At 27.4% G+C, this 25,793-nt stretch overlaps 5 protein-coding genes and 1 long non-coding RNA gene across 13 annotated transcripts; 3 read left to right on the forward strand and 3 right to left on the reverse strand.

Annotated features, from left to right (window-relative positions):
- The first annotated feature begins 86 nt into the window (after nt 1-86).
- Nucleotides 87-4,881, forward strand: LOC126919584 (phosphorylated adapter RNA export protein). Of its 2 annotated transcripts, none has more exons than XM_050728976.1 (4): nt 87-253; nt 3,285-3,900; nt 3,968-4,243; nt 4,311-4,881. In XM_050728976.1, the coding sequence occupies exons 2-4, from the start codon at nt 3,357-3,359 to the stop codon at nt 4,574-4,576; spliced, it is 1,086 nt and encodes a 361-aa protein (XP_050584933.1). In that variant the 5' UTR covers nt 87-253; nt 3,285-3,356; the 3' UTR covers nt 4,577-4,881. The 2 variants fall into 2 exon arrangements, with proteins under 2 accessions (XP_050584933.1, XP_050584932.1); XM_050728975.1 differs by lacking the exon at nt 87-253 and adding an exon at nt 2,879-3,027.
- LOC126919587 (probable oligoribonuclease) lies at nt 833-2,890 on the reverse strand. Of its 3 annotated transcripts, none has more exons than XM_050728983.1 (5): nt 2,796-2,890; nt 1,777-1,856; nt 1,544-1,705; nt 1,231-1,454; nt 833-1,153 (listed from the first exon to the last, which is right to left on the reverse strand). In XM_050728983.1, exons 2-5 carry the CDS (start codon nt 1,834-1,836, stop codon nt 1,024-1,026), a joined length of 576 nt encoding a protein of 191 aa, XP_050584940.1. In that variant the 5' UTR covers nt 1,837-1,856; nt 2,796-2,890; the 3' UTR covers nt 833-1,023. The 3 variants fall into 3 exon arrangements, with proteins under 3 accessions (XP_050584940.1, XP_050584939.1, XP_050584941.1); XM_050728982.1 differs by lacking the exon at nt 2,796-2,890 and adding an exon at nt 2,133-2,329; XM_050728984.1 differs by lacking the exon at nt 2,796-2,890 and adding an exon at nt 2,016-2,135.
- Nucleotides 4,882-6,237: 1,356 nt separating the features above from the next.
- LOC126919580 (GON-4-like protein) lies at nt 6,238-13,959 on the reverse strand. Of its 2 annotated transcripts, XM_050728970.1 has the most exons (16): nt 13,778-13,959; nt 13,524-13,694; nt 13,162-13,433; nt 12,903-13,078; nt 12,632-12,831; nt 12,229-12,546; nt 11,971-12,163; nt 11,767-11,892; nt 10,517-11,182; nt 10,290-10,446; nt 9,670-10,225; nt 8,773-9,001; nt 7,812-8,558; nt 6,819-6,926; nt 6,536-6,653; nt 6,238-6,447 (listed from the first exon to the last, which is right to left on the reverse strand). In XM_050728970.1, exons 1-14 carry the CDS (start codon nt 13,855-13,857, stop codon nt 6,876-6,878), a joined length of 3,942 nt encoding a protein of 1,313 aa, XP_050584927.1. In that variant the 5' UTR covers nt 13,858-13,959; the 3' UTR covers nt 6,238-6,447; nt 6,536-6,653; nt 6,819-6,875. The 2 variants fall into 2 exon arrangements, with proteins under 2 accessions (XP_050584927.1, XP_050584925.1); XM_050728968.1 differs by lacking the exons at nt 13,524-13,694; nt 13,778-13,959 and having other exon boundaries at nt 6,238-6,466; nt 13,162-13,450.
- On the forward strand, nt 8,993-9,832 carry LOC126919597 (uncharacterized). Its single transcript, XR_007711716.1, has 2 exons — nt 8,993-9,161; nt 9,562-9,832. It is a non-coding gene; the product is annotated as an uncharacterized LOC126919597 (long non-coding RNA).
- A 29-nt stretch (nt 13,960-13,988) lies between the features above and the next one.
- Nucleotides 13,989-22,884, forward strand: LOC126919595 (ejaculatory bulb-specific protein 3-like). Of its 3 annotated transcripts, none has more exons than XM_050729004.1 (3): nt 13,989-14,133; nt 19,249-19,395; nt 22,599-22,884. In XM_050729004.1, exons 1-3 carry the CDS (start codon nt 14,109-14,111, stop codon nt 22,790-22,792), a joined length of 366 nt encoding a protein of 121 aa, XP_050584961.1. In that variant the 5' UTR covers nt 13,989-14,108; the 3' UTR covers nt 22,793-22,884. The 3 variants fall into 3 exon arrangements, with proteins under 3 accessions (XP_050584961.1, XP_050584960.1, XP_050584959.1); XM_050729003.1 differs by lacking the exon at nt 13,989-14,133 and adding an exon at nt 16,924-16,969; XM_050729002.1 differs by lacking the exon at nt 13,989-14,133 and having other exon boundaries at nt 18,810-19,395.
- Nucleotides 22,885-23,078: 194 nt separating this feature from the next.
- LOC126919583 (cyclin-dependent kinase 10) lies at nt 23,079-25,520 on the reverse strand. 2 transcript variants are annotated; one of them, XM_050728973.1, is made up of 6 exons: nt 25,349-25,518; nt 24,755-24,909; nt 24,067-24,667; nt 23,672-23,968; nt 23,328-23,461; nt 23,079-23,258 (listed from the first exon to the last, which is right to left on the reverse strand). In XM_050728973.1, the coding sequence occupies exons 1-6, from the start codon at nt 25,356-25,358 to the stop codon at nt 23,223-23,225; spliced, it is 1,233 nt and encodes a 410-aa protein (XP_050584930.1). In that variant the 5' UTR covers nt 25,359-25,518; the 3' UTR covers nt 23,079-23,222. The 2 variants fall into 2 exon arrangements, with proteins under 2 accessions (XP_050584930.1, XP_050584931.1); XM_050728974.1 differs by lacking the exon at nt 23,079-23,258 and adding an exon at nt 23,566-23,605 and having other exon boundaries at nt 23,364-23,461; nt 25,349-25,520.
- Between the last annotated feature and the right edge of the window lie 273 nt (nt 25,521-25,793).

Here is a 25,793-nt window from a genome sequence, read left to right on the forward strand (position 1 = left end):
TAATCGACGTTATATAATATACGATTGAATATAACCTTTTATTTCTTTAACAAGCATGCGCATTACATTACATGACAGTAAGTATGATTTACATGTGTAGTTTACCAAGAAAGAACTCGAAGAAATGTAAACGTGATTTGAAATAAAGTTTTCATCAGTGATAGAACTTGAGATATTTAGGTGGCATACAGTTTTACGACCAAACAGTTAATAGTCTATATTTGCAATATTCAAATTTTAATAGGAAAAAACAGTTAGTATGTTTATAACGTTTATCTCAAAGTTTGTTATTTACCAATAACATTTGCAGCGCAGATTCGAATTCTTTTAATGTATTTTACTTTGACATATTTTTTTCATCATTCGTGATATTTTACATTACATAAATATCCTCTTGCTTGTACTAATGCCTTAAATTTAAGTTTGACGTGAATGGATATATTATAATGATATTCCATTTAATTAATTTTTTATAAATTAATCGATGTAATTAAATATGTGTTTACAATATACATAAAAAATATAATGCCTTTTATGAATTGAAATTTCTAATTACCATCTTTTATGTTTACAAACTACATTGAAGAAAATTATTTTATAAAATTCTTAATTTTTACAATTTCATTTTTTATTTATATTTAATATTTTACAATGTATCAGGACATTATAAAATAGGTTATAAACAAATAAACTTTATTAATCATAAAATTTCCATGAGTAAATAAAAATTAGAATGGTAATTAATAAAATCTGAAAGTTATGTACATATATTTAAATAAAAACATTTTGTAATTTTAAAGAGATAAATTTGGCATGAACATATGACACAATGTTTATTAAACTGTTAAATGTGTATTTAAATAATTAAATTCAAGCATTAGGCTTGGTACTAAAATATTTTACATTGCAATATACAGTTTTCTATTATCTTTGACATTTGTTAATTATTATCTAATCGTACTGCTTGTTTATTATTTTGATATTATTGATTGTTACTTTTGTAAAATAAAATTCATGACCATATTAACTTCTAATACATAGATCGAATATATGATTTTTATAACATTGCAATTCTCTTATACTTTCTTTTACATCAGGCAATGCTCTATGAACATGATTTTTTTTAAAGATAGGTACATTTATATTCCATCTCCTGAAATTAAAATAATTATGTACTATTTCATTAGATATATAAAATATAATGTAAGAAGAAGTATTCCTAATACTTACTTTATTAATTCTTTAATAGTAGAAGTATCAATAATTCTATAATGTAAATAATTATTAACTAATGGCATATATTTATACAAAAACATGCGATCCACATAAACTGAACTTCCTGCTAGTGGGCATGTTGCTTCTTTTTCAATATATGTTTTTAAGTACTTTAGTACAATCTGTTCAGCATCTTCTACTGTAGTTTTACTTAAACGGGACTCATTGATTAATTCTGTCTAGAAATGTAAAAAGTATACCTTATAAAGGTTTGTATATCATTATTGAATCTAGCTACCTCTGTTACAAATTCATTTAGAATGTTTACTTTTTGATGAGTTGCCATGCACCAGTAATTCATATTGTTTAATATTTCATCTGGCTGATGTATAATAATGTTTAGATCTTCGCTTACAACTTTTAAATCTTTATTAGTGATTAAGCATGCTATTTCCAAGATTTGAGATGTATTTACATCAGTGCCACTCATCTGAAATATATGTAACGTAATATAAAAAAACGTATTCTATAGTGTAAAATTATTTAATGGTATTAACATACTTCCATATCTAACCAAACAATGTAATCATTCAAATTACTTTTTCCCATATTTGTATTCATGAATAGCTCAGGTGATTTAACTGTTCAAAGAAATTTTTCATTAATTTTAGAATATATGAAGAAAATTATACTTTTTTATTGTGCCTTTCTATTATAAAATTTTAAATTCTAAATGTTTTTTCGTTGCTAAAATATAATCGTAAAAATATTTTTAAAATAGCGAATTTGTTTTTATTTACATTGATTTATTTATATTTTTGAGGTATTTATCCCAAATTTAATAAATTGTTCATAGTAAAGTTTGTAACAAATAAACTATATTGAGGATAATACAAAGTATACAAAGTTCAGATTACCAGTATGGAAATAACGAGGAACAGTTATTTGGAGACAATTTTTTGACCATTTCAAACAATATGCAAAAATTGTCTTCATTTATAATAAATTTTAATCTATTTCAATTTCAAATATAAAATGTATGAATTCCAAACTACGAGGAAGAGATCACAAGAGGCACACGCAAGTGTATAAAATTCAATTATATAGAGATATTAGTAATGGTAGATATAACAAAATTCACTATTGAAAGATAACTACAAATTGGTATAGTAAAGTGAAATTCAGTTCCTATTTTGTTATTAATTGTATATAACAGAGTATTACTTATTATTTGCTTATTACTTTCTTCAATTTTTTTTCTATTAGAAATATAAGAAAAAATGATTATAAATTCATAATATAAAAAGATTTTGATATAAATATTTGGACGTTTTGTAAAGAAATTATAAAAAATATAATTAATTTACTAAAAGAACAAGTTCAAATTTACAGTATATGTAATTTTTTAAAATAAATTCTACTAAATTATTTTAGTAAGTAATATATAAAATTTACAGTAAAATATCCAAACTTTCTCAATTCTATGTTAGTAAAACCAGGATTATTAGGCTAATTTAAATTTATCTTCTTATTAGAAAATCTTATATTAGTAAAATCTGATAAAATAGAATCAAATTGACCTATAGAAACCACTAAACAGAAAAGCAGAGAATACACAGCGGTGGTGGCGGCAATGACGGAATTGTGAAAAAACTATCGTTAAGATTTCATAGAAAAAAGGCTCCTTTGGAGTTATTGAATGACCATAATTTTATTCAATAATTATTTGTTAAAGAAATCGTAGTTTTTGAGAAGAATATTATGGAAGCAGAACCTTTAGAACTCGAAGATGGTGAAGTTATAGATGATGAGGTGAAATATTGTAAAAGTTTATATTTGACAGGAGTCTAACCTATTATAATCATAAAGACATTGCGTTCTAATGTTAAAATTCATAGTTGAATTAAAATTATTTCAATTGAAATATATTATTTGAATAATATAAATTTTCTAGACTTTGCAACTGTGACACTATATTTCTTAAAAGCATTTTTTAAATATTAAATGTAAAAGTTATTTTTATGACGATGAAGTATATTCGTTAATTATTATAATATATTTTTATCTAGGCAAGCGATATCGAAACATATAATGTCCTAAAAAGACCACATGCAGTTCCAAATAAAGAAGAAAATGTAAAAATGGGCTATAGCGACGAGTCTGATGATTCTGCAGATTCTGAAAGTGATTCTGATTCAGATTCTGGACATATTAAAAGTAAAAGACCTAAATTAAAACTGAAACGATCTAGAAATATGACAAAAAATTGGTCAGATAAAAATGATAAATATAAAATATGGTGTCCTCAGTTACAAGAAGAATCTTTAACAGAAAATCTAATATTATGTGGTGTAACTAAAAAACAAAATCACGATCGTAGTGTTGAGAGTTATAACATTCCACACCGTTATTCTATTAATGGGACTTGGAATATGGAGCACCGCAATAATAATAGCTCAGAAGATGAAAAGGATGGGGAAAGAAGGCTAACAAATAAAAGGACAAATTCTGATAGAACTAATGTTAAATTGAGATTAGGAAAGAAACGTAATTCGATGGACATAGATAATCAGAAAGGAGCTGCTAGAAAAATAGCAGATTTAAGTACAACAGTTGAATCAACTGATTCAGATGTGGCTACTGACATAACATCAAAACTTAGCGAGAAAAAGGATCTTCTTATAAGTAAGAAATTTGTTGTTACCTTAAATTAATGTATGTATATAGTTATTTGAACTTGTACACTTTGCAGGGAGGATTGTAGATATAATTGGTAAAGAAAAAGCCATTGATTTCTTTCAAAAAACTAAGAAGATTGAAGAAGGGGGTGGTATGTTAATAATGAATGGATCTAGAAGAAGAACTGCAGGAGGTGTATATTTGTGGTTAGTAAAAAACGATGAACATATCCCACGAGAAAAAATAAGTGAGATCTTTTATTATGATAAAAAAGAACATGCTGAACAAAGGAAAGCTGATGCCGTTGCAAGAAGACAGAAAGCACAAGAATTAATAAAGTGTTTAGAAAGTAAGTTATTTGTTATATGATAAAAAGAATTCTTTCTTAATAAGACTATTTTTAATGTTTATTATAGATGGTTCAGAAAAAGATCTTCCTGCCTTGTTAACAAAAGCAGAACTTTCTACAAGAGAAATAGCAGAAGAAGCAAGATTAAGACGTGGAGAAGGTATGGATAGAATGCCAGTCGATTCTGATCGGACAATGACTAATCCGCCACCTAGTCCTGTAACAGATGATCCAGATCATTCAGAGCATCCACTTGTACAAAGGCATGTTCAAAGTTATGGAGACGATTTCCTTGATATTGGAATAGACATAGACAGTATGGAAGTACTTTAAAATATTATAATTTCTTTGTAACAAATGTATTGCGCAAATAATTTGTACAAAATTGAGAAAAGTTCTAATCTTTACAAAACATCTATATACATAGATTATGTGAATACAGTTCATGTAATTTGTACGTTTGCCTACAGTATACACAGATAAAATTTGTGGGCATGATCAAATAATCATGATCAGTCCAAATCTATTGCAACGACGTTCCACATTGTGATAAAATAATTTATCAAATGTACATATTATGGTAATATACTTTGTTATTTTCTCAAACTTTGAAAAACAAAAAATATTTGTATACTCTTTTTTTATGTTTCATTTAACACATTTCTATTTATTATTAAGATAGATGTAAAAAAATGTAAGAGACGTAACAAAAATGAAGTTTCATAGAAATTACAGTAACATAATATATAAATATTTGTGTTACACCATTTTTATGAAATTTTCATCGTTGAAGATTGTTTTTTGTACATAAAAGTCACTATGGAAATAAATATTAGATTATTTGTACTTTGTATAATATATTAAACGACTTATCTCATGTACAAAATTTTACTTTAAATATTATGTGCATAATAATTTGTTTTTTTGCTTATCAATGTTCTAAAATATATAAATTTGAGAAATTTAATTAAAATACCTTGATATTGGTTAAATTCTTCTAAATGTAGCAACATGATTATATATTTCAAATAAATAGCTATTTAATTATTTTATTATTAAGATAAATTCACTGTTATATTACAAAAATTAAGTAAAATAAGACTGAATTATTTAAAAGTTTTATGTAGTTGGATGTTTAAAATTCCAATTTTGTATTAAATGGATTGATTATATGATCATATAATTTTAAATGTGTTAACTACTTTTTGTTTTACCAATTTTATAGAGCAGTACCATAATTTAATATATTTGTTTCACATGTCATTGCTCTAGTTTTTAACCGTTCTATCTTCAGTAGTTTAGTAAACTGAGAGAACTGAGTCCAAATTTTATAAGGATTAATATTGTGTAGCATTAGGACTAAAAGAACTGAATATTTGTTGCCTTCTAAGTAGAATTTTCATAATATTATCGTAAATTCGTATTCTTTATACCAATGACACTTATGTGGATTGATTAATTACATTTTTTTTAAAAAAGGAGTTAGACGGATTACATACTCTGACGATATATCTGTTACAAAATGGTACAGCATAGGGGGAACAAAGATTTATACATTTATATAAATAAATGAACTTATTTTTCAAACTTTTATTTTTTGAAGTGGATAAGAAATCGTAAACAATAATTAAATGTAACTACACACATTAAATAATTAATATTATTTAATATATATATTTATTCTTCCATACATATATATTTACATATATAATTAGTGCTATGACACAATATAAAAAAAAAACTAGTTCTTGAATTTATGTAATGAAGCTTAATGTAATGAATATTTTTTAAATTTTAGGTTATTGAAATATTTCATATATCAATAAATATGGTTAATACAAAAATTTGTAAGGTATATCCTTTTGTAAATAAATTTTGTATATATATGTTGTGTCTATGTGTTGTATACATAAATATAAATATATAATTTATGAAATAGAACTGTTTTATGAAGTACACATGTAAAGAACTTTAATAGTATTTTAAAAACACGATTTTCATAAACTAATTTCATTTATTTGTATAAGATTTTATAAAATTAAGAGAAGTATAACATAATTTATATAATTTTATAATTTAGTAGCTTATGAGTACTATCGTTCTTGTAACTATGTTTTAACACTATATTCAAATACAAATATGTGAAGTATGTTTTCTTTGTAATAATAGTATTAGTGTAATACTCCATTGTCGTCTTTTTCCTCCTGCAAAAATTTGAATATACTAAAAGATTTTTGACGAAATTAAAAAATTAAAGCTTTCAATGTTGCAAATAATCTTATAATTTCATACCATGTGCTGCTATCCTCAGTTGAATATTTTAATTAATATATTTGGTTTACATTTCCTTGTTATGGCATAGTTTGTTATGCAAAGTGATTTTTGTTACTGATGGGAACAAGTCTATAATCTACAACAAAAATAAGTTAACGATTTATGTCAAAATATGTAGGTATTCTAATAATCTTGTTGTTATTATATAATAACGATAAAAAATAAAACAATAAAAAGAAATAATATATGTATTTAAGGATACTACATTTTATGAAAATATTTTTTACTAGCATATACTTACCCAGTGAAAGTTTGGAATAAAGAGTAATAACGTTATATCCTTTTTAACTAAAGATAATTACATCATCTTCTTTAACAAAGAGAGCAGGATTTCGCACCTTTCTCTAACCTATAGAATGACATTAGATACATAATATACATATTCAAAATATATAAGCATCAGAATATATAAAAAAATAATATATACTGGTGTGCAAAAGTAAACAAAAGTAAATGGTCACAAAATTTTTGGCGAAAAATTGTCGATATTTATAAATTGCTATAACTTCGTGGAAGAAAATTGTATAACTTAACTTAACTTAAGATATTTAATTGGCTTCATTTTGAAACTCGAAAATTCCTCATAACCCTGTGTCCATTCTTTTTTAGAGATGTTTTTATATCATATAACGGTTGAAAAAGTGAAGATACTTCTTTTTCCCGCAAATTTTAGAAATTCAAACAATTGTACAGAATTTACGTTTTAAGATGACTTTGTAAAAGGAAGTTTAGTTTTTACAACAATTTATCAAAAGTTGATGTATGATCTTTTGTCGTCGTACATTACAGACGTAACACTACGCCGTGCAACCTCCTCATGATGTATTTTGAGCTATTTCAAACCCAGTGGAACACTTTCCATTTAAAATGCAATAAAACGGCGACCAAAAATTCGCACATCAACTTTTGATAGGTTGTTGTAAAGGGGATTTTCCTTTACAAGGTCATCTTAACATGAATCTCGAAAAAAATTTTTCAAACTCCCTACAATCGTTTGAACTTATAAAATTTTTGAAAAGAAAAAGTATCTTCACTTTCTCACCCATGATATACTTACAAACATCTCTACAAAAAATGAACACATGATTACGAGAGAGGAATCTTCGAGCTTTAAAATGAGCTCAGGTTGATTGTTGTACGATTTTATTTCGGGAAGTTATAACAGTTTAAATATTGATAACTTTTCATTGAAAATTTTGTGATCCATTAATTTTGTACACTAGTGTAGACTCACTTGATCAATTGTACGATTTCCTAATGTTTTACTGACTAGAATAAGTGAATTCTCAGAATATTCTTTTTTTACAGCTTGTAATAAGATCATATCTTCCTGCCGTGTCCATGAGTTTGTATTTACATTGGTAGTTAAATCAACAGAATTTTTTATCTCATCAGATAAATCAACCTTGCTTACGCTGTCATTTGACGTTCTTATTTTCGCATCCGATGTATTTTTTGCTATTGTTTCTTTAGAATTTTTATAATCAATGAATAAGCATCCTTTTTCACCTAATTTCATATGATCACTAACATTTGAGTCTATGTATTCTACTTTTATTTCTTGCTTGTCAATTTGTTTCTCTTTTTTATTTTTACATTGTGATATGCGCATTTTTTTTGTACTTCTATTTATATGGTTTATTTCACTTCTGGGTCTCTTAAAATCTTTTTTCTGATCTATAGATTTTGACGGCGATTTTATAGCTTTTTTAGACTTTATAATTAATTTTTCTCCTTCTTCGTTCTCTTTGGTAGGTGAATTTTTTGCTATAAAAGATTTCTGATGTTGTTCATCGGTATGAAATTCATTCTTTGAAGACTTCCTTCGTTGTGTAGATGAAATAGATGAAGCAAATTTATCAGTAGCTTTTAAAGATATACGCGCAATATTTTCCAACTTTTCTTCTTCAGCTCCAGGGAAAATAATTTTTGCAGGTCTTAAACCTTCAGATGTTTGAAGGTAAATTTTTCCATTGAGGAACTGTATTTTTTAAATGTAAATCATAAATTTTTGTATTAAAAATATGTTAAACAGTTTCAAATAATACATATAAAATATTAACTTTTATTTTAAAAAAGCTATCAACAAGTAGTTAATATGTCTATGTTTATTAGTTGTAATTCATCTTTTCACTTCTATTCTGTATTTGAGACTATCTTAAAAACTATCAAAAAGTAAATAAGAAAAAATATACCCTTGTGCCACAAGACACACAATGTTCAGAAATATTTTTAGAAGTGGATTCTTCATCGTTATGACAACTGCATTTGCAGTTTTCTCCACCATAAGGATCTTCTTGAAATGATAATACGGGCAATTCTATATTTTCATATAATTCAGGTGCATCTTCAGTATAAATTTTACTTTTATCATATGGTCCCACTGGACATGTTAAGTTTTCAAACATATGTGATGCAAACAAACTGTAAGATAATAAATATACAATAAATGGTTGATAACTGGTGGTATAAGCGGAAAGGGGATGATTCTACGCGAAAAAAGAAGTCGAAAATACAGAATAAAAATTTTTCGTTTGAGGCTTTGTTTTCGAGAAAATCGACTTTGAATTTTCGCTCGGTACGCGTGCACTTGAAAGAAAAGATTATTATAGCCTTTCATACTTTAAAACAATCGAATACGTTAGAAAGTGTTCATAGAAATTTAATTAGAAGAGCAGAAGTATGTATTCGGCAGAATTGGCAACATTTTCAGCAATTTTTGTAATAATAAACTTTATGATTACTTCATATATATTCCTTTCCTTCATATATATTTCATTATGTATTCCTAATTTTCCGTTACGGCAAAACAAACTTAAACTGCGATAATATCCATCGAGACAAGGATCTACAGTGAGATCCGTTATAACGAGACGTGATAAAGTGCACGCGTACCGAGCGAAAATTCGAAGTCGATTTTCTCGAAAACAAAGCCTCAAACGAAAAATTTTTATTCTGTATTTTCGACTTCTTTTTTCGCGTAGAATCACCTCCTTTCCGCTTGTACCACCAGTTACCAACCACTCTGTATAATTAGACACCTATAAATTTTTTCTTATTAATATATATAACAACATTATTATTTATGTTACCTTTCTGGAGGTTTAGCAGTGGGTAATATTTGTAAAAATAAATCCATAACTAAAGGATGTCCCTTAAGTATGGGACTCATAGTTGCATGAACATGTTCTAATGTTATCTGTGGATCAGATGAAAGCTGTGTAATAGCTTGCATCATTTTTGCTATTCGAGAAGGTTGTTTAGCAAAATATATTTGAGCTACATTAACAAATTCGCTCATCTTTTGAAGCATTATATATTCCACTGATTTATCCATCATCGCAGCTTGATGTGGCCTCAAAAACAACAAAAAATCTGTACAAAGTTCAGGATATTCTCGTAATTTTTCACATACATCTCGATATAATGTAATAGTTATTGTATCTTTATCTATCGCAGTTTTTTTCATAATTTGTTCATTGTGCAAAGATCTTGATGGACTCGAGAATGATAATTCGTTCTCCATTTGATTAATGCTATCTAATTTATCATAATAATCTAAATATAATTTTATCACAGATCGTAATGTTGCTGGATTGTTGGATTCTAATGCCAAGTGCAATTTCTGAAGATATGATGCTGCAAACTCTATATAAAATAACATAAGTAAATTAAAATAACTCAAGTACTTTAAACTTATTAAGACACATACTTGAACCTCTTTCTTCTTCGTTTAATGGATTTTCAGATTCTAAAAGTCTTTTAATATTTTCTAACTCTCTAGCTTCTTTAGCTTTCTTTCTACTAATAGAATCTTTTTTAATAGTTGTGCTAGCTAACATTAACTCTGCAATTTCATCTTCATTATCCTAAAATAAGATATAAAAATCTTAAAAACGTTAATTTTATTTCACTAAAATTAATGACAACTTTACTCACAAGTTTAGGCGAATCAGTTATTTTCTCTATATTTTTATCTATATCATTCTTTTCTCTGGACTTTAAGGCATTGCAATTAGATGATAAACCTTTTGGTCCTAAAACTTGGGCCATTAATTTCATATTTTGAGCACTTCTTGTTTTTGCTAACCTAGGAGTAGTTTTTCGTAATTGAGGTAATTCTTGTACTATTTCAGAAGACTTTTTAGAAAACTTTGTGTGTTTTAATGTAATTGAATTTGTAGATACATCATTCCGAACTTCTTTTAATTCACTTTCATCTGTTTTTTTCTCTTTTTCTTCTTGCATAGTTATAATTTTTAAAGAGTTGCTACGACGCAATGAACAATCTGTATTTAATGCATGTGTATTATGGATTTCAATATTTACTTCATTGTCTGATATATTTTTAGAAATTTCACAATTAATGTTTCCACTTGTGGACAAATTATCTTTCAATGCATTTTTAGTTGTTGTCTTCTGCTTTGTATTTGCAGGTAATATTTTTGGTAATATATTAATAGGTGGGTTTTGTGTACACAAAATGTGAGTTTTGGAAACAGAAACATGGTTTCTATTTCCATTTGCAAGACAATCTTTCTTCATAATATCATTATACGAATTAAGCATTTGTTTTTGCTTTATGACATTAATTTTCTGCTGTGTCTATAAGAATACATATGATATGACAAATATACAAAAAAGTTGGGGAAAAACTTTAGGGGTATGTAGTGTCTTACTGACAAAAACACTTTGTAACTCAGAAACTAGTAGTTTATGAACCCGTGTTTATTGATACTTTACTATTTATTTTGACAAGTACTTTACCATTATATTTACCATACAAGAACATTACTACCTAATAACAAAATCCGCAATCATTTAGTTGCCAACCCAATATATGCTCCTAAAGTCTTTCCCAAATTTTTGTACAAACTGTATACACACAAGAGGCATTTGATATTATCTTGATTTACATCAATATTATTATCTGTAGCAAAAAATGTTGCAGATAAGTGTTGAACAGTTTTAAAGGGGGCATATTTTTGTGTTAACTTTTTGTTGCTAGAATCATTCACGCTTAATCTGCAGTATTTTTTTCCAAAGATAATAATAGTAAGAGAGATCAAGATAATCAGGTACCTTATTTTGCGGAAAAGATAATTATATTAAATAATAAGAAAATATAATAATGTAGAATATCGATTATGTATATAAACATTTATAAATATTTTGTATGAAATACTTACATTATTACAATAAGTTTGCCAAATTAAAGGTAATAGATTTATTGATTGATCTTTGGGTGCTTTGAGATCACATTCTAATGTTATATAATGTATTGTTCTAGGAGCACAACCCTTCTCAAAGTAATGCTGTGGAAACATTTTTCTAGTAAAGTTCTGTTATATTAAAAAAATATATTGTATTATTTGTAGATATATTATATTTACTTTTATTGGATTTGCATTCTTTGTGTACCGACGTTTTCCAATGTGATTTAATAATCCTTCAGGTTCCCTGCATGGCACTAAATACTGATTAATTAATTTCACTGCATCTAATAGTTGGAGTTTCTTACTTTTTAATTTCTTTGATTTAGTGGCAACAAAAGGGAGAAATTGTTCCAAACCCAGTGCAATTAAACTAGAAGACAGATTTCCATAAAATATATATACTTTTTTGATACTACATACATACTATTTACATACCTCTCTTCAGATTTTAAATATGGAGGGCGTACAAATTTACTTAATTCACTTCTGAATGGTATTTCAGGCAAAAGTTGTGGATACATTAGGGCTTTACTGTCCATAAATAGCTTTTTTAATTCTGGATCAAATTTAGGAATACACTTATACCTATTTTTAAGATATATTCTTTTTATTGCATCCCCATCTGCCATAGCTTTTTTGAAATCTTCAGAAAATTTGTTATCCAAAAATTTATTTTCCCAATCAGATACTAATTTTAAAGCATCCGGTAAATTTGCTACATTGAATGCAGAATTAGGGCCATTACTTAAGTACCTAATAAAAGCAATATAAATTCAATATATACTTAATACACTATATATGTTTAATTTACAAACTGCTTACTTAATTGTAAACTTACTTTATACTATTTAGATTTTCTTTGCATGTTTTTGACTGAGAATGTAGATCTGGGTGCATATATGTCATAGCAAAATGTTGTACCATTAATTGTACATGTTGACGAAATTGAACTGCCAATAACTCGCGTTGATTTGGATTCATTAAATTAGGAAGTTCTGGTTCTTCATAAGTAGGTAATAAATCTGTTACAGAACAATTCTAAACCAAAATTAAAATTGCAGTAAAATTATATTCTTAATTAAAATATAGTAATCATATCATGGTCTTACCATAAAATTGTTTTCAACCGAAACATTTTTATTTTCTGGAGACCTTCTCGTTTTTGAAATCTCCTGGTCTTCTTTCGGAAATATATCTATAAACTCAAATAATTCTGCAGTCAAATTATTTAATTCCTTGCGTGTAACATTTACAGCTTTATCAGCTCTTAACTCTTCTTTATCCACTGTAAACATATTCAAATTATTTTAATAGCCTGTATAATTTAAGAAATGTATAGTATATAATCATATTTTTTATCATACATACAAAGTTCCGTTTCTTCGTCTTCTAAAATATTATATTCTGGATCTGCTTCTGAATCATCTTCCACCATAGGTTCTTGAGTAAGTGGTTGAGTAAATTCTTTTAAGAAATTATCCCAATCTTCATCTTTTTCACAATCCAAATCATACATATCAATGGTTATATCTGGAGGTATAAATGCTTGTTCAATCTGTTCCAAAGGTGTTTCGCTTAAACAAACTTTGGATCGTGTTCTTTGACCAATACTTTCTTCTTCTGTTGGCACATAAGGGATTCTAAAAATGTATAATATTAAAGTAATTAGAATTCTGTTAATATATTATACTAACATATTATTTAAAACTATCTTAAGCATGTTAATTTACCCAGGGATTTTAAAAATTCCTTCAGGATCATGCGATTCTTGTTCTGGATTGTATTCTTCATCAGAAGAATCTTCTGGTAATTCTTCTTCGATTAATGCTTGTACTTCTGATGAAGTTTTCTTCACTGGAGTAATTGGCCATGGTATATTAACTTGGGCTGCTGCTAACTCTCTATATTAATTAAGATATATTTAATTGAGATATATTTACTAATTCTAGTATATGATTATAAAATATATTTTATCAGACTATACTTGGTCTTTGCCCTTGTTAATCTTGGTTCAAAAGCTATATCATCTTCTATATTATAAAGACGATTTTTAATCATTGCCATTATGTATATTATTAACGTCACGTTTCTGCATGGTGGATCCGCGATAGTTTGGTCTAGTACCAACAGAGGGCTTTAATTCTTATATGTACATAAGTGTATTCTAAAAGTAACCTTAATTTACGTGAACTTATGTTTTTATTGCGCGATCTAAAATCTAAAAGATGTTCTAGTTATGTTGCGCACAGTTATAACAGGGTCACCAACAACCAAGTTATTGTCCTATCGATAAATCTGATTGGTAAATTTTGAGCATGAGAACTGAGGAAACAGCACAAGGCAAGACGAGTGTCTTTTTTTCCGTCGTTTTCATTTTCCATTTAATTCCCCGATCACGATCATATAAACAGATTAGGATACTCATATACCAAAAGTATAGAAAAAAAATGCCGAAAATTGAGTTGTGAAAAATCATCTTGGAAGACAATAAAGTTCTCGTTTTTACGAGACTGACAGAGATGAACAAAGTGTTTATCTATATCTAAACATTCATAGTATGTCGTACGTGCGCAGAACAAACCCTTATTGTCTTTTACGTTGATTTTTCACGACTCAGTTTCAGGACCGTTTCTTCCATGCTTTCGATAGAGAGAGGAAATTTCCTCTCTGCTTTCGATATAGGAATGTCCAGACCTGATTATTTGTATCATTAGAGGAGTTTTCCAACCCTTTTTGAATCATGCCCCACTCTAACGCATCAAAGATTTTAATGTCCTTCTTAGTATAATATCATACCCAACAAGTCTTGAAAAGGTATAATATAAATAAGTGCTTCAAATAAAAAAAAGGAATATAGGTAATACTGTTTTTAATTTTAAATTATGTGTATGTTTTCAAGTGTCGAACGAACTTAATACTTAGATACAATTGTGGCAAAATTATCATTTTGTTTAAATTAATAATATCGCAACTTTTGGATAATCAGAAAATTAACAACGTGTAGAAATGTTGCATAAGACAAAAAGAAGCCTGCTAACATTAAAAAAATGATTTTTTAATTATATCGGTGATGAAGGTGATAGAATTTTCTAATTGCCTCCCGGTAAAGCATACGTTTCACGTTGGCGAACGCTGCTTTGAATCGTAATTAACAGACGATAGGAATCGGATCGTAATGTTAGAAAATTCTTCTCCAATAACATTTTCCTTATATTTTACTACAGGATTTGTAAATTAGCAGTTTCTTTTAAATTTAAGCATTCATCACTAGCTGCATCATTAAAATCAAAGTTAAATGAAAATTATTGATCGCACTTTTGTGGATCGTTTGAAAAAACGTTATTTTTGTTTTAAAGATTTTTGTTTTAAAGATTCCTGCACACCGAAATGATCACAAATGTCAATCAAATTTAAATGACGAATTTTACTTGTCTTTAAAAAATACTATTGAAATAATAATTATACATACCTATTAATATTATGACAACAAATTTAATGACGCCTAGAAAATAACTAATTTAATTAATAGGTTATGCATGCATAGATTTTCAGTCGTAATTGAATTTACATCCATTTTCAATTTGAGTTATCTATAAAGTTTATCATATACTTATTGATTTAGAGACGCAGTATACGCTACTTAGCATTTTTCTCTTATACAATACTTTTATAAAATTGCATACATATCGCTATGGAATATCCACAAAAATTGTTTTCCGTCGACAGTTTAGATTTAGAAATATTAACGATTAAAGAAATATTACAAATATTAGATTTATGCAGAAGTTCAAACCGTTGTAATCTACAAAATCTAGTTGTCTCTTTATTTATTTACATACAACTATACTACTATACTCGAACAGGGAACAGAATACATATAAACTGGAGTTGGACGTTTGAAGTATAGATCAATTTTATCCCAATCGCGAATCAAGGTGATATACAACACTTGCAATGTTACTTTCCTTTTTCCAATATTCGGACCAAAAATCTATTTTCAAACAAACAAAGCTTTTAAGACAAACTTTATCAAAGCACAAGATACGATTTCAACATTCCTGATGGATAGATTGTACGTACAAAAGCAGATTAATTGTGTCTTAAGTTTGAGACAATGCGATAGGAAGAAGAATTATAGGTAGAATTTAAAATACAAGTTATTTATTAAATTTTTAGTGTCCTTAGTGAAAATATATCTATACAGAGATTACAAAAGTATTTTCATTGAGATCATATTTAACCCTTACTACATACCATATGGTCCAGATAGCTATTCATGATGCATATTAATTTTTTTCTAAATATTTACTAAATATGTATTACTAAATATGTATATTTTACTAAATATGAATATAAACTTTATATTCGACCAATATAATCATTAAAATCATTAAATCACTTAAATCGTCTTCTTAAAATTCGAACAAATTAACTTCAATTTTGCGATCGGTATGCTCTCTTCACATGTACAATACATTTACAAACAACTTTTTTATTACGATTGTTACCCTGAAAATAGTGTATGTGTAAATAGAACATACATTATATAACATTATATAATAATATAATAAATATGTATGTTCAGGAAGAAAATGTTGATTCTTTAGTTCATCAGGAAAAAATATCTATTCTTATGCAACAATTTATCAATAAAAGATAAAATATCAAATAATTTCGTGTTCAAAATATACACGTACAATCTTGTATTTTAAAAGTATATTAAACAAACGAAGAAACATCATCAAAGTTCACCTTCGATCACTTTGCTTTGTCGTTTCATCAATAAAAGGTATGCATTGTTAGTAAATAAATTTTATTATGAAATTACGATAATGATATTTGTCAAGCAAGAGATAAATTAAGCGGAATCAACTGTTTTTCCTCTTAGCATGCAAATTTAGAAGGTCGTATTCAGATTTAATAATTCGTTAGTATTACATATAAAATATTGTTACGATTCTTACAGTTTTGTTGCCAGAAGCGTTGAACGATCATTGTGAACGTTGTACACCTCGATAAACTGCACTTGCACACAAATTGACAGTATTTATGCAACAAAATTATCCCAATGAATGGGAATCGATTGTACGCCTTTATGAAACGCTGAAGCATTTTATGTAGGATGAAAGGATATCATGGAAAACAATGATTCTTGAGAGATTCTATAACTTTGAACGTAATTAACTTTATTATTAAAATTATTATTATCATATAACTCATAATATTTCATAATATCAAACATTTGTGTTTGCGAGAATTGTCATATATAAGAATAAAAGAACAAAGTAAAATCTATTTACCATAAATTTCTATATTATGTACTTACCTACCGCGATGTTAGAAATTTCGTATTTTCTATATCAATATTTATCGATGATTTACGATGGATCGTATACTATGTATTATTTCATACCCTTCCTGATTTGTCTTTAAATTTTCGTACCAACTGGCTATAATCAATCGTAATTTCTTAATAAATATAGAAAATTTAGAAATACGAGATATTTCGTGGTCGTAACAGGTATATAAGGTATATCTCACTGTATGGCGCAAATAACGTTTCTCGTCTCTTTCTTAGATTTCTAACGATCTTTCAAAAGTCAATATATCTTTGGAAAAATTTGTAAGAAATTATATTATCGTTACAAGTACATGTTCTTACAGAAGAATTCAGAGGGCCGATATATTAAGTAAACTTTAAAATCTATGACGCATCATATTACGCATATATTGCTTCTTACAAACGATCAATAGACTTTTATAGCTTTTATACATACCGATAATTATCTTGTTATACATATATGCCTATCTTAGATGTATCTAGATAACGATGGTGAAATAATTGTTCGCGTATTTGATTAAAATGAAATGTGTATTTGCGTCAAACAAAGTCTAAGGGACAAGATAGAAAGTTTATACATATTATAATCGACGTTACAGTATAGTATAGACGGTTTACAATACAGTCGAATGATAAAGTGGGTTGAAGTTGTGATACGGTGTGCATTTTAATTAATCCGATGATCGTAATGTCGAAATGAATATATGTCTGTACATGATATGAACAGAATATTTTGTAAGTCATGGATCAACAGGTAATAGGAGATTCTACGAATAGAAGAAGTAAACGTCAGGTAACGAATACATAATAATACATGATATATTCAATGTATATTTAAAAAGATAAATTACTCTCTAAACTTACGTAATCGGTATCTTGTAATAATATTTATTCTCGATAATCGATCAAAAATATCTATTTCCCAAAATACGTTGTAACTTTGTAACAGATAAAACATAAAATTACACCAATTAATTAAATCGAACGATTTTACTACTGCGATAATTAGTATCTATTATTTGATTATGATTATGATTACGTAGATATCTATTCAATTTTCTAAAGATCCTTTAATTGAGAAAGTTTATTCACTTTTTGATTGATTTATTTATTGTACATATATCGATATGGGTAAATTATAAGATTTCCAAACGTAAACCTTGTTACAGCATTAACATCGTATTTTTATTGATGGTCGTCCTTGGCAAGGTACGCAACGTAAATACCCGATGGTTATCCTCTAAACACGACAAAGAATAATCTCTTCATTATTCTTGATAGCACGTTGTTCTCGCTGTGTTAACTATTTCTATCACACTGCTCAACATATATTCTCAAACGTTAAACGTTCTTCATTCCTCGTATACGGAGAGCATTTTATATAATTTTAAACAAACTAATTAGTAAAGAATTTTCTTTTAGAAGAAATTGATCGCATATTAATATTAACAAATTTATATAATAGATGGTTTTAACGCGATCAGGTTCAATTATCATCTATATTCACGACATTTCATAGAACAAGCAATAGTCGAATAATATGTACTTAAAAAATTTATTTAAATTTGTCTTCGTTCATTTATCTAATTTCTCGGTAGATTTAACACCGATATATGAAATTAATTGGCTAATTTGAAAAATTTGAACAGGTGAAAAGTATATGACTGTTCGAAGAACAATTAACTATATATAAATGATAAAATATATTTATTTTATTTATCGGTATTGTTTTTTATATCCTGATGCTTGTATTCAATCGCTACTGTACAACGTATACGTACGTTTCATGGAGTATAAAATACTCGACTAACGCGTTTATCCACTCCCTCCAATGTCCTCTGTCTTCAGCTATATAATTCGACAGAACGTGCTTCAACTGTTACAAAGAGCGGTTTACTTTCCGCTGTATAGGGTAGCTTTCAAATAACATTTGTTTTTAAATTACCATCTATTACTTCGTTAAACGGAACGTAGTAATTTGTACATTTTTCTATCTTTATATCGTTTTCGTTGGTATAATCATCATAGAGTTTTGCATTTTGAAATTGAAGCTGGAAGAACGCGCTTCAATTACAATATGAAGATTTATCTCTTATTATTTACCTTGGTCGCAGTCGTTTGTGTAACAGCGGAAGATTATACCACAAAATATGACAATGTAGACGTCGACAGGATCCTGCAAAATGGTCGTATTCTCACCAATTACATTAAGTGCATGCTGGACGAAGGACCATGTACCAACGAAGGCAGAGAATTAAAAAGTAAGTACATACATTTGTTACTTCTATCTAATGATATAGCTTCGTTATAGATCATTCGAGATTATACATTTAATTGATTAATTTATTATACATGTAAAATACCTAATTCGTATAAATAATATATTTTTTCGAATTTTTCGATCGATTAACAAGTGTAAAAACAGTAGAAAGCTATACTTATGTGTATAGTAGTTTATATTAAAATACGATTTATTCTAATATAAAAGTACTAAAACTAATGACATGTTTGTGCTGCTCATATACTTTTCAAATAATATTGTGTATATGTATGTAAAGATATTATTTATATACATATCTATATAAAATTACACAGAGAAATTATTTCTGTATTAAAATGTCAATGAATTTTAGTTCAGTTTATAACAAATGAATTATTAATACATGGTATTGATCTATGTAGATATTACTGCGTAAAAATATGAGAAACGAAGGAAATGACATTTCATAAATATCCTTTCTCTATTTGTTTTATCGTTATTAATATTTTTATATTTTAAATGCAATTATGTTAATGATTTTACGTTAATACCATTAATATCGTAAAGCATACGAAACGGTAGAAAAACATTTATTTTCTAAAACGTGGGTTTTTTTTAATGTTTTATTATTTTCTTTCTTTTTCGAACTTTTGCAACTGATCACTTTTAAAATAAAAAAAAGATGTAAATAGAAAACTACAGAATTTACAAATTTGTAAACAGACATAGATATTTTTATAACTAACGAAGCAATTTTATTTAACTGCATGATCAAAAGTCACACCAGTTTCTTTGCGAGGTTTCTACGTGCATCTGCTGCAACGATTACAACAGAGTTCAATTCACTCTCCCTCTCTTTATTACATAAGTTGCTTTGAACTTTCTCGTTTTGATTACATCGAACTCTCTTAAGTAACGTCTAAGTTATTATTATACATATGTACAGTATGTTCGGTTTAAATGTATACACGCTATTATGTTTATAATTACCTATTGAAAATAGGAAAAAATATTTTTTAAGAATTATTTGATTTCACCAATTTACTCAGTAACTTAGTGGAAAGTTTGAATTTTCTTTAGATCGTTATTCACAGAGACACGAATATCAGCAAAGTTTTTTAAGATGCACTATATATTTTTATTATTATCATCTTTTTTATTAAACAATATTAACGAGTATATTTAAACAATAATTTATCGGATATTTTCGTGAAAATATCATGCAAACGTTAAATTCGATTATTATTTAGTCCTAGAGGAAACGAAAAGAGAAAAATTAAGAGCGAGGGCGAATTAAAAAGCGTTGAAATCTGAGGAAGATTTCAGAATAGGAATGGAGAGAAAAATTGTCGTGGAATATTTGAAGGAAAAGAAAATGAAAGAGAGGAAAATGTACCCAAAGAGAAATGGTTTGACATAAACAGAAGAGAATGGAACGATTAAAAGGGGAAAGAAAAGACGTGAGAAGAATGTGAAGAAAAGAGAATATGAAGGTTCAGCAACAAATGCATCATAGCAAATTAGTACAGTTATACATACATATAAATGATTATAATTAGAATGTTAGGACTAGCAGGGTATCTGAATGAAGAGAGAAGAGACGGAAGTCAACGACTAGCGATAAGGGCAAGGTGCGGAAATTTGGAAATAAATATTGAAAAGAAAAGGACGGAATTGCGATTTGTCAGAGGACAAATTCCGGACTTTGAAACAGTTGATTGTAGGAAAAAAGACAGAGAGATCAGGATAGAGAAAGCAGTGAGCTAAAGAAGAGATGGGAAGTAGAGGAATAGTTAGATAAGTTGAAAGTAAAGCAAACGAGAAAAGAGATGTAATTATAACAAATAAAAAAAAAGATAAAGAACAAAGAAAAAAAATATATCTATATATGTATATAAGAAAGCGATAGTATGAAGTAATATTACTAAGAGAGAAAGTAATTAGAAATATAGTTAAGTAATAGAGAATAAAAGAATGAAAATGAGAGACTTGAGCGAATGGGAAGAGCGAAAGGTTAGGATAAAATTGTAAGTCAAGGATTTTGTAAACCAAGCCCATTTTTCAGTCGTGAGATCGAAGATAAAGAATATTGTTATAGTAAGTTTAGTTAATATCTCTTATTCGTAACACTTAATTCGTAAGATGAAGAACGATTTCTTTCCAGGCGACATAAATATTTATGTTATTGTACAATTTTTACTAAATTCGTAACAGTATTTCACATAAATTGTACAAGATGCAATTAGTTACACCGTTACCCCAATTACAAATGTACGAATAAAAAAAATCGAATTATTTTCCATCTTACAGATTACACGTTATGAGAAACAAAATGTTGTCCGAATTTCATATTTACGTCGGATTTTTCATAAAAATATCCGATAAGTTATTATTCAAACATTCTCGTTATACATATGCATCATTGAAATCATTTTGAGATGTGTAATAAAATGACAATTACAATAATATGTATATGGTTCTAGTTTAAAAACTGAAATAACAATTCAGAAAAAAATTCAGACATTCCATTAAGTCCCCTCTACGAAATCAAACAATTTCGACATAAAATACCTATTTTTTCAATAATTAGAGGAATAATAATACATATACACGTAAACTAGATATACTGTATACATATATTGAAATAACTTTTGTTCTAATAAATCCTCTTTTCTTTTCTTTTTCTTTTTACACTCCATTTCCTTTAAGTTGAAATAATTATATTGAGTTGAGTATAAAAAAAACAATTTTGAGTATTCCACTAAATTTGTGCTTTTTAGATAATGTTTATCTTAAAGATAATATTAAGACACTACAGAAAGAAAAAAAATTGTTAGGACTTATTTCATATTGTTCCTAAACAAATACAAGAGCAAAAATCCTTATCCTAACTTTTACCTATGTATATACAATTTGACAAAAATCATTATTATTTCTTTCTTACTCTCTCTCTCTCTTTCTCTCTCTTTCCAATATGTAAATTTATATATATTATTCAGATTATTATGGTTTATTGTATAAACGATCAATTTCCACATGAGAAATAATTATGAATAATTATATAATAAAAAGTTTTATACTATTTAATTGTCCTTAAAAAATTATAATATGTATTATTGTATTAAGACTTCGTAAAATAATTGTATAGAGTTTTTATAATTGAATTGGAAAAATGTTAAATAATTTATTTGTTTATTGTTTCAGAAATTTTACCCGACGCTTTATCTACAGGTTGTAGTAAATGCAATGAAAAACAAAAACATACAGCGAACAAAGTAGTAAATTATTTGAGAACTAAAAGACCGAAGGATTGGGAACGACTTTCCGCAAAATATGATTCAAGTGGCGAATATAAGAAGCGTTACGAAAATGTATTACAACCTACCAAAAACAGTTGAATTTATATCTATAGATTTAAACAATAAATTTACGAGGAGATTTGTACAATAAAGCTATAACAAAAGTAATAAAATAGCTTAATATATACATACATAGATTGTTGATAATAATTTTGTTACTTTATGTTAGTGAGCTATTATATTTATTAAATACTTTGTCTCATATGCTGAATTCATGTCTGATCGAATATTTTTGTCGTACTATAAATATAATTAAGTATTTAAAGTAAAAAATATATGTTCATTTTCTTTTCACGAATACATGTTTTCTTAAATATTTTTTGAGTATTTATTAATAAAGTTTATTTATTTCAAAGTCTATCTGTGAATGAATTCGTACATTGAGAATGAAGGATATAAATCGAAATGAAATATTTTTAAATCAATAATGTCGAGATTTGTATCGCATTCAAAAAAATAAGTACTTTCTTCATTCAACTCGCCTCTTCTTGACAAGTGAACCAAGCTGAAAAAAATATTAATTTCAGTTTTAAGATGTCTTTTCCAAACATGATGAAACACATAAAAGTCTTACAAGATCTGAAATTGCAGGTAAATTATTTGTTTGATCTGTAACATTTGTCTCTGGTTCTCTAGCCTCTTTTGGTGGAGCAGTTTTTTTCATATTTCTATGTTGTGGAAAAGTGGGCATAAGTTTGGGGTCACATGCTAAAAAAAGATTAAATTAAATGATAATTAACAATTTTAAAATATTATGATAATTATGATAGGAACTTCAAAGTATTACGATAATAATATACAGGATGGTTTACCAGATATTGCTACTTCAATTTACGTGAATGTTGTTATTCACTGGAAGAAATGTATAGATAGTAGTTCTGGTGGATCACCCTATACATATCATTTTCTGTGACTTACGTAAGGGAGCTTCTTTGAAGTAGCTACTTTGTAAACATTCTTCTGCAGTGGCTCTCTTTTTTGGATCATACATGAATAAGAAATTTAATAATCTCAAACCAGCGGCACTTAACCATGGAAACCTTTGTTTCAAATTATTATATGGTTGCTGTTTTAATGTAAAGTTCTGTAGCGCTGGAAGTGTATTAAACTCAGGCCAAATTGCTTCGCTTGGTGTGCCTAGCAAGTCAACAATTAATTCTAATTGTGCGATTTCTGATCGTCCAGGCAATAAAGGCCGATGTCCAAGTAGTTCCCCTAATAAAAACATGTATACTCATAAGCGAAATCTATATAATTATATTAAATTTTTAATGTTATATATAAATTATAAAGAATATATGAAAATACTATACCCAAAATACAACCTGCAGCCCACATATCGACAGAAGTTGTTTGAGTTTTAGCTTGTAATAACAACTCTGGTGCTCTATACCATAATGTTACTACCCTAGGGGTCATTGGTTTTAAAGGTAAACCAAACCACCTAGCTAATCCAAAATCAGCAATTTTTACACATCCTTTGTCTGTCATAAGGAGATTTGAAACTTTCAAATCTCTATGTACAATAAAATTATGATGCAGATAACGCAAACCCTTTAATACTTGTAAAACAATACATTTGACTTGACTTTCTGAAAATGGAGCTTGCATATTGTCCAGTAGACTTGCCAAGTCTTGTTCACAATATTCCATAGCAAGAAATATGCTTTCTAAACTTCTCCCTACTACTACTTCTCTTAAATGTACAATATTTTCATGACGACAGGATAAAAGAACAGATATTTCTCTTAAACCACTGACTGGAAGGCCATCTTTTTCATGTTCCATTCGTACCTTTTTCAACGCTACAACTTTATCATTTTTTGTATCCCTTGCTCTATAAACAATTCCATAGGTGCCTTCACCGATACGATTTAATTTTTCAAATTCAGACACAAATCTGCATTTACCTAACTATAAAAAAAGCAATAGAACATCATTTATTACATTGTAACTAGTATAACTAAAGCTATAACAAAGATGGATAAACTAAGTAGTTACAATATCTTGTTCTGGTATCTCCATTGGCTTGCCAGTCAAGAATGATGTCAATACTCCCCTTCTAGTTATTGGTGCTGATGGATCAGGACCAGATTCAGATGCAGTCTTTTTATCAGTATCATTATTTTCAACTGATTTTTTCTCCAATATTTCGTCTAAAAAATTATTAAAATTTCACATTTAATATTTATTTTCTAGTATCTATTAGTATTTCATGCCTATTAATATCATTTAAGGAACAGCTTAAGACATTGGCATACTTTGTACATTGTACTTTTTAATATAGTAATCACAATTATATAGGAAACACTTTTTAGAGTTAACAATTTCATTAATAAATTATACTTGAACTGGATCAAATTTAAGTTCCACTATTTGTTTATTTTTACCAATTTTTTATTTGAATTTAAAATTTAAGCAACATTATACCAACCTCAACGACAAAAATCATTAAAAAATACAATTAGTTTAATGTACAAATATCATATAATTTCAAATAATATGTAATAACAAAAAGATCGAATTATGCTACTTATGCTACTTAACCTAGCATAATAATGTTTATATGTTGATTGCAATCAAATAAAATTGTACCTTTTGTCATTATGCAATATTCTCAAAAAGATATTTTCCCAACTATATTTATTTTTCTCTTTAACATTCGTGTTTCAAAAAGCGTAGATATAAGAACTCTCAAATACTAACAATTAATTGACCGGGTAATTTTCAATAGTTCATTTGCACCATTGGAAATACAAAAGATAGATTCGACAGTCCACAGATATTAGGACATTAAAGAACTACCACTATACGCTACCTTGCGTTACATCTTGCAAAACAGGATACCTTAAAAGTTAATGTTTATATTATTAGAAGTATGTAAATAGAAATAAAGTTAATTAGGTATATATATATAATTATTCCATTAAAATGTTTATGATAATATTGAGTTTTTTATTATCTTATGATAAATTTGCAGATTTTGTAATCCTTTTGAAAGAATATGGCGTTTTAATAATAAAAAAGTCATAAATATTGT

This window comes from Bombus affinis, chromosome 8 (genome assembly GCF_024516045.1).
Source record: "Bombus affinis isolate iyBomAffi1 chromosome 8, iyBomAffi1.2, whole genome shotgun sequence".
Lineage (NCBI taxonomy): Eukaryota > Metazoa > Arthropoda > Insecta > Hymenoptera > Apidae > Bombus > Bombus affinis.